Source organism: Odontomachus brunneus, unplaced genomic scaffold (assembly GCF_010583005.1).
Source record: "Odontomachus brunneus isolate Ranch 3 - 2012 unplaced genomic scaffold, Obru_v1 Obru_scaffold_261, whole genome shotgun sequence".
NCBI classification, from domain to species: Eukaryota; Metazoa; Arthropoda; class Insecta; order Hymenoptera; family Formicidae; genus Odontomachus; species Odontomachus brunneus.
In genome coordinates this window covers 316,170-329,414 of record NW_022639711.1, presented here as the reverse complement: position 1 = coordinate 329,414, position 13,245 = coordinate 316,170, and the positions used below count along the sequence as shown (strand labels likewise).

Genomic DNA, 13,245 nt, shown 5'->3' with positions numbered 1-13,245 from the left:
ATAGCACCGCGAATATCGGGTTGCCCGTCGGTGATTTAACAGCGCATCCGCATTTCCACGAAAGGCACAAAGAGAAAAGATAGAACGGAGGCGCGGCGTGAATCGTTAAAAACAGAATGAAAAAAGGGGAAAAAAAAGAGAGAAAAACGGCTGAAAAGACCGAGACGACGGGAGCGAAGCGACGACGAGAGCAGCTCATCCATAAAATGTACATTTCCACGATCACGGGAGACCGTGAACCAACCACCGGGTTTACGCACGCACGATCATTATCTGTAGCGCGCGAGAGGGCTATGGTAAAGGGAGGAGGAGGAGGAGGAGGAGGAGGAGAAGGAGGAGAACGACGCATCATCGCGAAATTCGAGCCTTGGTAATGAGACGGGCGACGCCCGGGGCGTCTTTGCCTTTCTTTACGCGATAGCCCTCGGAAGGTGCGCGTCCCCTGAGGGGGCGCGGTATCGATAATGTTTAATAACGAATCGCGCGCGCGGCCGCGGACAAGTAATTCGCACTGACGAGGGGTGACAAGCGGCTTTTGCCGCTCGCATTATCCTGGAGCCGGAGGATCCGTGGCCGCCGTCGTTGCCGTCGCTGCCGCCGCGCATACCTGCCGAGGAGCGCGCGCTACCTTTGTGAGGAGCGAGGCGAAAGAGAAGCCGGTAGCCGGTCGGGTAATGCGTGCGTAATGCGCGCTTAATACGCGTACGGCGTGGAGAGCCAATTACTGATTGGCCACACTACCGCCAATCGGATGAGGGATGGACCCCGGCAAACCTGTACTCTCTCCGCTCTCCTTCGCACTGCGCGGCCGGGGCCCTTCGTCCTGCTCCGGCTCGTCTTCGAGGAAAGACGAGGAGAGACGATCCCAAGGAAGTCTGGGGATCTTTATCGTTGTTTCTCAATGAGAAAGGCCGAATAGGTTCGAGTCCTCGTTGACCACGTGGAATGGTTGGAGCGCGTGTAATCGAAGCACTTGTGTTCGCGTAAGGATTTCTCGTGTACTTGCGTTCTCTTAAGTTTCTCGGGGTGGAATCTCTCGCTCGAAACTTAAAGGAAAAGCGGCAGTGCTTTTACTCGAAGTCATAGTGAAAATACTGCCGTTCAAAGTCGCGAATGTTTCACTCGAGCTTGCAGCGTATTCTGATTCTGTATGAGTGTTTTAGTCGATTAGAGTGAATGTATGTCTGTGATGGGGAACATTAAATTCGCTCTTCAATTTTGAGTAAAAATATTCACCTGAGGATTATATGAGTGAAAAATTACTCAAATTCGATGATCAGTCTATTTTCCGAGTGAAATTTTACTTGAGGAAATTTAGAAAGTACTTTGGCTGCGTTCAGTAGAGAAGACTGCTCTGCAACTGTTGTAAAAATTTGATTCATATATTACTAAAAACATAATAAATTTGAAGAGATTTTATATGAAAAAGAAAGAAACTTTAATATTCTCTGTATGTAAATAGAAAGGGCAGAAATTTGGTTGCATCAAAAAATCTCAAAGATGAATATACAAATTAAGAGCTTCGTGTAGCTTTCCGTCGTATGACTCGCCATGTTGTTGGCTCTTCAAACCCGTCATCCTCTCGCGATAAACCACCGACCGATCGAAAACAACAGGACGAGGGTGGGCATTGGACTTCAGGTCATTGTGTAACGCAACGGACAGATCGGACGTCGCTTCCGCGGGCCTGACGTGGCAACAGCGGTTCGCTAATTAACTATGGAAGGCACTAATCTTATTTGTTGAGAAACGAATAACGGGTTGGCGGCGTTTCTAATCGGGAGCATGACTCGTCGTGGTCGTCGTCGTTGTCGTCGTCGGCCGATTAATGACAGGAGAAGTTGCGGGTCCGGACACACAGTGGACGGCGCGGCCTGAGGGGGGCTAGAATCGCCGTGAGGAGAGAGGGGTGCGGGGGAGAGGCGGTGGAGGAGGAGAAAGAGGAAGGCAGAAGGAGAAGAGACCGCTCCGTGGAACTGGTTCCGTTCCATGGATCACTGGAAACAATCATCCTTATTAAACTCACCACCGGCCCACCCCGCGGATATAAAGGTATCCTTCGGAATGATTTACCGAGAAGCGCGTCGCCGCGGCCCTTTGAACAGGTGGATCCCTCGAAACGCGACGCGAACCGACGATAAATTTTATGGATCCACCGGTGTGGATAGATTGGGAACGCGCGCGACGGGGGTGGGCCGGCCGCGCGATTCTGTCGAGTCAGTCCTCGGAGGTGAATTCGGGAACGAGTCGGCGGCGCCCGGGCTGCTCGAGTATAATTGCGAAGTGGAAGATCATCGTTCGGACTTTCGTCCGAGCTACTTTAGCTCTCCGTATCGTTCCCGGCGTTCGCAGAGGGCTCGAACGACTAAATCTGAGCGCGGGACGTGGCTTCGACCGATTCGCTGATTTTCTTGTGTCAATTCCCTTAATACACGCGAAGAAAGAAGCTAGCTGCGACAGAGCGAGATTTTAATCCTATTTTCTCTCTCTCTCTCTCTCTCTCTCTCTCTCTCTCTCTCGACCAGAACTTTTCAACATCTGTATATTCTGAGGAATCAATGTGTATTTAAACTAAAGTAAAAACTGAAGTTCTACTTGACGTCTCTAAACAATAGAAAATGTATGAAATGCTATTTATAGATTCTAAAGAAAACTTTCCCGCCAGTAGGTGAATGCTAGTAGGTTGAATCAATAGAGGTTGACATTGGTCTGGTATTAAAGTAAACGTTAAATGCAATATCGAGGTCAAAAGTAAGATAAAAAATCCGACTAGTGAGAATCTGTGCGATAGATCTCGTTGTAACCTATGGTTAGCTGAAAGTATAGCTGCCAATAGGCATATATTTAGCTATGAAACCGGCATACAGTAGTCAAAGTTTTAGTCACAGCAACAAATACATCACGCTTAGCTGCATGCATCAAGCATCAGCAAAATCACGCTTAGCTGCGACAGTGAAATACTTTTTGCCTGTGCGATATAACAGAGAACTTGCTGTTTGTCGTTGGATGTCAATGCGAGATCCTGCCGATTCCATCTCGACGTTACCATGAGAACCGATCGAAACGTAGCGTCGTGAATAACACGCCGTACGTGTTAACGTTTACGAGGTTATTAATTAGCCGGGTCGTTCGCCAGAAGAAAAGTGAGCAGCCCGCGTCGGGACATTCGGAGAGCGACGACAGAGAGCCTCGTCGTCGGTTGGTTTAAACGCCCTTCGCTCTTGTTTCTCTTCCCTCCCTCTCTCTCTCTCTTTCTCTTTTTATTCTCTCCCTATCTCTCTCCTGGGGTTTACAGCCAGGATAAAAAATTAAAACCAACAGGGACACGCCGGTACTGGTCGAGACCGCTCGCAGTCGGACGATTAGCCCGGTCGGGCCCGACACTGCCGTCATCGGTAGCAGCGCGAGCCCGAGCCGCAAGAAAAAAAACACTCTAATCTAAATTAGATCTTAAGAGCCCGTAAAGGTAAGTGGCTACGCTCTCTCTCCCTCTTTCTCTCTTTCTCTCTCTCTCTCTCTCTCGCGCGCGCGCGAAGCTGCGCGAGACGGGACCAACTTTAAGTGCCATATAAACAGGGCGAATCTGGTAATCCGCGCGCTCCCTCACAAATGCCACTCGGGGCCTGACACTCGCGGCGTTCGCGCAAAAAGACCCGTGGCTGTGTTATCGCATTTGGCGACGGCATTCCGCGAAATACTCGCCGCCGATAGCACATGTCCGGGGTTAACTTCTTCCACTTCATGATATCGAACGGATCGCGCAACTGTAGGAACACTATAATAATAATAAACGACAGATGATAATAATAATGAACACAGTAAGAATGATGGATTTGTGCGTCGTGCGCAGTTGAATGTGTGTGTGATCAAATACTGGAGAACTGCACGCCCATGAGATTACGGAAGGAAACAGGAACGATGGCTGGCCGAGCAAAAATACGCGAAAAGACATAAGAAGGAGATGAAATCGAGAGTCGCGTAATTTACAGGGATTTAGGGTCCGTAAAAATCGAGTGTGTGAAGGTCCCATCGCAGAGCCAGTCCGACGCTGCCCCCTCGGGCCGGTGTGTTCCGCTGATTGAAAAATAAAGAACGCGAGAGGAGAGAAACGTTTATCGACGTCCAATTGGACGTACACGGTCCGCCACGCGGGAACATGTGTCTTTTATTGGCGAATGAATTTTCATTCGCGATGTAACAGGAAGCCGGGGCCAGTCGCACTAGGCAGGCTCGGGCCGTCGATGTATATTTCGATAGGTCCCAATCGCACGCGTGCCCTTTACGTGTAAAGACGCCTAATGAATATGCATCGCGCTGCGTGACGCGGTTTACGCTGTCTCTTTCTCTCCCTCCTTCTTCCCTCCCTCCCTCTCTCTCTTTCTCTTTCTCTTCCCTCCTCTCTCTCTCTCTCTCTCTCTCTCTCTCTCTCTCTCTCTCTCTCTCTCTTGTCTTCTCGTCAGGCTAGTCAATAAACTTAAGCGACCATAAAATCCAATTAGTATGAAATTAATACCGCTATACAGCGAAATGGCGGAAGAAGCGGCGATCAATTTATATTGCGAAACAGCAAGAAAACGCTGCGCAATTTCCCGTGGACAGGAAACGCGTGCAAACGAACAAAATTAATACGAACGTTATTAGGGGCCAATCAAGCCGATTTTTTATTGTCCCGTCGGGAATATAGAGAAAAACGAAACTTTCGCAGATAAGGTGTCGGCGTTATAAGAAAATAAAGTATCATTATGAAAACTGAGACAGTGGCGGTCGAACAGGAGTAGTGAAAAGCTTCCTCTGTATCTTTCCATCTCTTCATGGACGACGGAAGGTCCCTGACAGGTCTCGTTTGACAATCTTTTCTTTTCACTATAGGAGTATTAGAATTTTAAAGGGACTCGGAATCCTCGCGATTCCGTTAGATAAACGAAGGGTAAGCGCACTTTGCTTGTAAAGACTATCTTGGTCGCAACTTCACGGCACACATACGTATTCGCATATACATGTGTGTGTCGTGTCTCGCCGCGAATACATCTCCGGCCCTGACCATACACCACGAATACTCTACCTGCTTCCTCTCTCTCTCTCTCTCTCTCTCTCTCTCTCTCTCTCTCTCTCTCTCTCTCTCTCTCCTTTCTCTGCATACTCCCCACCACCTTCGTTAATTACGAGAACCCATACCGTGGCCGCAGGACCGGACCTATTACGAGCGATTACACCGCTATTAGTTACCTACCGGGTGTTCCACGGCGCGGAGGAAGGCACCGAAAAAAGGACAAGAGAAAAGAAAAAGCTACCCAGATAGATTGCGCCGCGGCCCAATGGCGGCGCGCGATACTGTATGTATGTAACTGGACCCGAGTATGCAGGGGACTTATAATGCGAAACCGTCGTTCCGCGACTACGGATGGGAATTTGCATGAGGATCGTCAGCCCAGCCGCAAGAAGGCCCGGATGATCGATGTATCATTCCGCGAATTTACACTCGCGGTTACCACTCGCGCAGACGTAACCGCGATGGATAGTCCGGCCGTGCGTGAGACTTGTTTCGAATCTGCCGTGGATTAAGATAAAAAAAAGAGGAGAAGAAGGAGAAGAAACACAGACGTGATCATTATGCAAGATTGATGTACTTAAGAACTGTTCCCTGGTGGCATCCGAATTGATTTGAATTTTGTTTTCTTCTTTCTCCCTCTCCCTTGTGTTTCTTTCTCTCACTCTCTTGCGCTTCTTTCCTCACGAAACGTGGAATCGACGGCGGTACAATGTAACGAAATGATGACGGTAACCCCACCAGGGGGGAGGAATTATTGAGTGATTATTTTTCCATTAGGCAGGATCCATTATTATTTCCCGCTTAAGACCTAATTTGGCGCGCCAGTTAACACGCACGCCTGCTTGTTTCCACGCATGCGAAAGATAGATGGTGCAAGCGACTCATTCCTGACCGTCATACGGTCATCATCACTATTTCGAGGTAGTCTCGCGTATACCTAGGATAACCAGATTCTCTTTACGACCGCGCTCAAGGACTACCTGTGCGCACCGATCGTAAACGTCCGAAATGGTAGAGGGACCGCCGTTTTCGTAAAAGAATTCGGTGTGAGTAGCTCGTGGACGCGATATCCGGACGATAACCGCGAGAGTGCACAGGAGCCGGACGCCCACCAAATATTTTGGTGGCAGCCAATCGTCAGACTCGTGCGGTATCTAAATCCCGTTAACTCCACCGAGCACTGAAGCCCTAAAGCCTGATAAATGCGACTAGACACCTCGCCTATCGTCCGGACTCACGGGAGGTAGCTACGAGCTTTCTATCGCTCGTGTCCGGGATGTACCGTAAACTCTTAGCCGGGTCAAGATTGTCCTCGAATAGAGAGGCACGCGGAGACAGAGAAGAAGGGCGCTTCTGGGCAGCTACGCGTGGCCAAGCTTTTGTTTTCGCTCGAATGACATCGCACAACGCGAAGAATAACGTACAATGGGTCGCAAAACGGTTTAGACACAATGAATTTCAGAGCGTAACCGATGGTCTAATGAGAGAACTTATTTTTCACTAATTCCTTCTCTTATTGGGCCATTGGCTACGCTCTGAAGTTCATTGTATCTAAACCGTTTTGCGACCTACTGTACACTCAGTTAGTAAACGGTGCCACACATTTTTCCGAATGAAGTTGCAATGTTCCTAGTTGTCAAAAATTAAGAGACACTGCTATATAGGATGTGAAAATAAATTTGATTAATGTAACATTCAAATATCGTTACCCTCGTGGTTTAAATTACGAACTTATGAACTTTGAAAGTTTAAATATATTCTTTCATTAACTGATTACAGCAGTCAACAGTTATGATAATCAGGGGCGCTGCAACTCGATTCAGAAAAATATGTGGCCGCCTTTTAGTAACTAAATGTATGTGTATCGGCGATTGAATTAACACGTTGAATGTGACCGTGACGGTTACACTGGCATTATGACATTATGTGTCTCATTAACCTTTTGATTGCTAATGGATGCACATATGCGTTTGATGAATCTCCTCGATTTATAATCGCTGGCAAAAGAATAGTGGAAAATTCATTTGTGGGGCGTGAGACTTGTGTTCAGAAATAAAGATATAATTTATTTCACAGAAATAAACTTTATATCCTACATAAATTTTCAAGCATTTTTTCTCAGTGCACTCTCAACACAAACCCGTTAGTTTATCGAACTGTTGCGAAGTGCACACATATTCATGTTCTTTTGCGTTTTAGCGGCGGTAATCGATAGAATTTTATTTATCTCGATTCATTCGCAGCTCTTTGATTTTTCAAGAGATTATTTCTTTCAATTATCATTGTTTTCGACTTTTCATCGATTTCCAATGATAGCCCAGAGTGTTTTGTCCTCGGCAATCATGAAATGTTGCGCGCACAAAGTATTAAATTATGAAGTACAATTAATTAAATAAATAATTAATTGCGCTTGAAGTTGTGCGATCAATAGAGAGTTGATGAAACAAGGTAAAAAATATACGCGTTTAAAATTATACATTCATTTCGCATATCTTCTGATAATTCAATTATCAGTTAAGCTTTTGTACAATCAACGCAGCAACTTAAAGCGCAGTTAGTGTTAAAGTGCAACTGGTGACTAATGGCTGTTTGCATTGAATATGCTATTTACGATTTTTCTATTATTTTCAATTATTTCGACTTGCAAAAGTTCATCGAATCGTCGATAATCTCAATGACTCGAAAAACTAATAATTTTACAGACGCAGAATCAAATAGATACCTGAAAGGTGACGGAAAATGTCGGATAACGACGGCAAATGCTTGGATCAAACATAACACGCATTGTTTTGTCATTATTAACAAAAGAATAGGCTAGAATTCGACAAACTTTTGCGAGCTCTTAATACACGAAGCCCCGTGCGATTTTGAACCCGATTCTGATAAGACTCCGAATTATATTAAGTAGTCGCTTGCGACTCACCTCGTGAACACGTCCGGATAATGCGTCCTAGAGAAGGCTTTCTCGAGTTCTTCCAGCTGGAAGCTCGTGAAGGTGGTTCTGTAGCGGCGTTGCTTCCTCTTCGGGGCGAAGTCATCCACCTCGGCTTCGCTCTCGGGGCTGGTCGGGGCCGCTCTCGGATGAGTGCCTTCTTCCTCGGGCCTCACCTCTTCCGTGGAGATGCCCATTTGGATGGACTGAGGCGTAGTCGTGGTCGATGCCGGCGCCGATTGCTGGTGAGGCTGCGGGTGAGGTTGCTGGCTCACCTGCTGGCTCACCTGAGTCACCTGGCTCGAGCTACTCGTACTGCTCGCAGGACTCGTCTGCGAGACGGCCTGCTCGCTGCCTCCTCGCGACGAATGATCTGCGCAGAAAGATAATTATATCGCGTTATAAATGCGATTGGACGTAGGCTTAATTGTACGCGATCTAATTACAGACGCTGAACGCGAAAGCTCGAAGCACCACGAGAGTCGTCAGAACGGGTATCGACGTCAATGTCACTTCCCAGTGAGACTTTTTATAGACACAGTCTACAGTTAATTGTACCACTTTGAGCATTAAACGAGAATGGATAGATGATAATGTGTAGCCGAGTGAGCACGTACACGGCCCTGAGTCGTGCAAAAAATATCTTCCATGTCGGAGACACACAGTTCGACATAACGGTTTTACTAAATTTTTACTTACTAGGATGGCATACCATAAAACGTACTTTTTGAGGAAAATTTTACCAAAAAAATATATATAATGCAGTCTGGACTTGATTTCAAACAAATCTCTCGATTATGCGCGATATACCTACATATATTCGTGCATTATAACTGTTGATTATTTCGAGAAAGTGGCTCTCTCTTCCTGAGAATAATCAACAGTCATGAGGCACGAATGCATATCGCACGTAATCGAGAAATTTGTTTGGAATTTAGGCCTAGTGAATGTTAAGGCTGTCATGCCGGATGGTGTACATTCACTCGTGCGTCGAAAGTACTTGCTGTCGGATGGCTGTGTAGATAAAAGCACGATTACGCTACAGTAGTTGAAAATTCCCATTTTGTATTCACAGATATGACATCACGCTTAGTAATTTTTCACGCGGGTCTCGAGATCTCCGATTCTTGAACAATCACAATTCCGCAGAAAATGACGCGCATCACCCGCGCGGTTCGACACGGAGGATACGGATTTGTTTGTAGAGAGGCACGCGATGTACCTCAAACACATACCTCTAACGAGATGATTGGAGAACGCTAAGCATTCGTCCGGCTATCCGATACACGACTGAAACGTGGACGGAGAATAAGGCGATTCATCGGTTGTCACGTGACCCGGTGACCGCACCGTATTATCAGCGACGATCAGGTTCTACGAATGGTCAGGGAAATCGCTGCGGTCTAGTTTCCGCTGCGAGCGGATTTTAAATGCTGCTCGTTCGAGACGTGCCGACCATAAACCACTTCGGGATTTGGGATTTCCGCGGCCTCAAATTTCCTCCTTCGTGGAAGGATTTACGAAGTGACTGCCTTGCAATTAAGCTGGCCGTTAAAGTCAGCTATTAGGGCGCGGTAAGGAACTTCATGTTTCTGCACAAAGGCCGATTTTGCGCGAGGACGCGGCCGCGTACGGCGGTCGGTGCGCAATCAGACAAAACGTCAATAAAATGGACGTTATTATCGCGACGGCTCTCTCGTTATCGCGTCGGAAATATTCCATTTTCAAGCCGATCGATAAGTTTGGCTAGTCTCGCGATTCTATGTTTAGTCGGTGCTAATTGGTAGATCTCTATCGAACATTTAATCTCATCTATCGTGATGTGACGACACGCGCTTATCTGGAATAAAATATTATGACTGGAGATAAGCGCGCGGGGCAGGTGGAAATATAGATTTCATATTGATTTTGAACGAAACTCGGTATCGCGGGCGAGAGTCTAAAGTATACACGCATAGCTGCAAATGATTATTCATTGTTATGTAGCAAATGTTGTTATAAGGCAAATATATGATAAATTGAAATGAAACATATTTTAAATGCAAATGCCGACGCACGGACGCGTGCGAACGCGCGAGGGCAGAGGTATCGTTCCTTTCACCGCGACCTTGCCTACTAGGAATTAATGATTCCAACGAGCCCGCGCCTTGGCACGATCGCGATGCCGCCATGCATCGTGGCAATCGTGTAACAGTGTTCGATATTGCTTGTAAAGTTGTAACGGAATCGTTCGCGATGGATACTCGCAAGCCGGTGGCTCCGACAGAGGCGGTGTTACAAGCCACTGCTTGATAGTTTCTCATCATCGTGTTCGCGAAATTAACACGGAAACTCGACGATGCGTGCAATCGAAATGAATCCAACAGAGAAACATACGGAGGAGCGTCCATCACTGATTTCGATGGGCTTTCGATTGGGGCTTCGATACTTATTCGGATCTGTCCGGTTGTTTGGAAATATAACGCTTTAAATTCAGATTATCCGGGGATTCGGATGTTTCGAAGATATCCGGACAATTGAATCGGATCCGAATCTAAGTCTGTGGCGCAGTCAGTTAAACAGATAAGTTCGGTTGCGGTGTAATACGATTTTAAAATTACGGATCAGATCTGGTATCCGGACAGCTATTTATCTGAGTATTTAGAAGCTTTAATCGGAACACTTGAGAGCCCTACTTTCAGATATATTACAGAGCAAGTGGGAATAAGATACATATATTTTTCATACGTATTTCTCACGCGTTTAAGTCCACCTTCTCTTCACATTCTCTTCTTGTTCTTCTTCTCCTTCTTCTTCTTTATATACCCTCGCATATATACAGGGTGTTCAATGCAAAGTGGCTCATACCTCGTGTGGCTGTAGATTAGGCTCTAAAGGAACGTTCTCTACCATTTCGCACAAATAACCACATAGATTTCCAGCCATTAATCAAAGAATATTGGTGCATTATCGCGCGCGATCATCCACCGATCTTCTTTAATTAATGACACAAAATTTTACATGGTTATTTACGAAATGGTAGATGAATCTCGTGTTCCATTCAATCTACATAGCCGAAGGTACATAAGACACTCAAGTACTCTGTACACGCTTGATTCAATTTAGCTCAATCTAGATTCCGCGAGGAGCTTAATTCGCAACGGCTATATGCGTATCCCCGTCACGTCCCGCGCATATTGGCGAAGAAACGCGGCACTTACGTGCATCGACATATACGCGCGCGCGGTCTTTAGAGAAAACTGCGGCCGATCGAGCAAATTTCTAGAAGCGAGCCCACGCACCGGCTCGATTCGATAGGATGCGGGGGTTAAAAACGGGCGCGGCGCGGGGCGGAGGGGAGGAACCAAGTGGTTTACGCGGTTTTTAAGCGGCAGTTTTTAATCGAGTCGATTTATCGGAAATGGGCTTATAATGCAGGTAGCCCCGGCGTAATGCCGATAATATACAAGAGACCTAAACCCCCCGGTGTCTCGGATTTTCCTTTTTGTTCACGCACACGCACGGCGCGGCAAAAACCACGAGAGTGCGTCGACGCGCAAAGAGAGGAGAGCGAGACGAAGTCTGAGAGAAGACCGAGAGATCGAGAGCAAGGAAGAGAGAGAGAGAGAGAGAGAGAGAGAGAGAGAGAGAGAGAGAGAGAGGAGTTGCGTAGGTAGCCTTTTACATTATAATAGCATTAATAGGGCCCGAGGCCGTACTTAGCGTTCGCCCGCTTCGGTTCAGTTCGCCTCGTCGTTATTAACTGAAAATTACCGAAACCGAAATCTAATTCGCGTAAACACTATAATTTCACCGCGTGCTGTGGAGTCGGGAGTCGCGTTTTCATTCTTTTTCTCTTTCTCTCTTTTTCTATCTTTCTCTAAGCACTCGTGTTCTCCTTTCGCGATAAGACACGTGGAAATTGTTCGGCTCAATCGAGCGTGCAAATATATCCGCGAGGATCATACACCTGTCATACGTTCAAGATTCGGCGAGTAGTCGATTATCTTTGATTACACACGCTCGATTTCAAGTCGAGCTCGCCGGCACGCTCATAACGAGATTAACGCGAAAACTGCGCACGCGTCTCGCGTTTATTCGCAACTCTCTCTCTCTCTCTCTCTCTCTCCCTCTCCCTCTCTCTCTCTCTCTCAGCTGTCTCGGCGACCTCTTGAAAGAGGACCTCACTCAGTGTGTTCATCGATAAGAACAGGGAAACGTTAGATGGTACCTCCACATGGTCGAAATCGTCGCGTGCGCGATATACTCGCGGCGAAAATTTTCCGTAAGCCTAAGCGCGACTCAGTCGCGACGAGCTGACGTTATCAGCGCATCGCGCGCGGCAACGTCAATTATACGGCGCGTTAATTTTGATCGACGGCATAAACGCCTTCGACGACAATATGCAAATGAGAACGGCGGGAGGGAGGGAAACGTGAATGTTTAATTAACACACATTCATAAATGTCAAATAGCGAAATCGTTTTCCCCCCGCCACCCGGTTATCGCGGATCGCCGGTAGTTAGTAGTTGGTACTCTGGCAGTCGCGATACGCGTCTCACCTCGTCGCCTAATGGACGATAGCTGGTTTGTGTTGTCGCGAGTACGCGAGTCGTAATAAACATCGGCGCGTCGTCGCGATGCTTCAGCGCGATTCCAGGCGACGGCGGTTAGTAACCTAACCTGTGCGCAGCGCCTCGCCGCCGAGGTTACTTAATTCAACCCGAGCTCGATCTCGCGGGCGCCCATTTATTTCTCACCGTCGGCCGTTACGCGCGCCTTGACAATATCATGAATGTTCAATTAGATACGTCGCGCTCGATTAGAAACGATAGAGCGAACTGCGGCGGCTACGCAGCCGGCGATTAATCTTAGCCGCGCCGAGGATATTGCTTTGTCAATACGACCAGCAAATTGTGTTTATATCGCGTTTATATCGCGTTTCTTTATTTATTATCATTGTCGCGCGTCCGCGAGTACATGCGCGTGTACAGGATGTTGATGAGGAGACTAGTTCTCGCGTTTCTCCCTTCCGCAACACGCTCGGAGGTATATCGATAGTCTGCGAGGATTTTGAAAATGTCACTCTCCCAATTGCTCCGAATGACATTTCACTCGAAAAGAGTGGAGTGACCACTGAATCACAGTTCGCACTTAGAGAGATTTTTCATTCATTTCATTCGTATTTCGAGTGAGATTTCGCTCTAAGAAATTTAGAGAGTAGAACACCAAGCTTTTCGAAAGGAAAAAGAGAGATGCAAGTAAAAATATTATTTCGTATTTA

General features: G+C 47.0%; 1 protein-coding gene across 2 annotated transcripts in view; it reads right to left on the bottom strand.

Annotated features, from left to right (window-relative positions):
• LOC116852896 (homeobox protein aristaless-like) overlaps positions 1-13,245 on the bottom strand; it is a 170,325-nt gene that overhangs the window by 23,393 nt on the left and 133,687 nt on the right. For both annotated transcript variants that reach the window (XM_032833675.1, XM_032833676.1), the window contains exon 2: positions 7,974-8,355. In XM_032833675.1, coding sequence (XP_032689566.1) covers positions 7,974-8,355 — 382 coding nt within the window. The remainder of the gene's footprint in view (positions 1-7,973; positions 8,356-13,245) is intronic.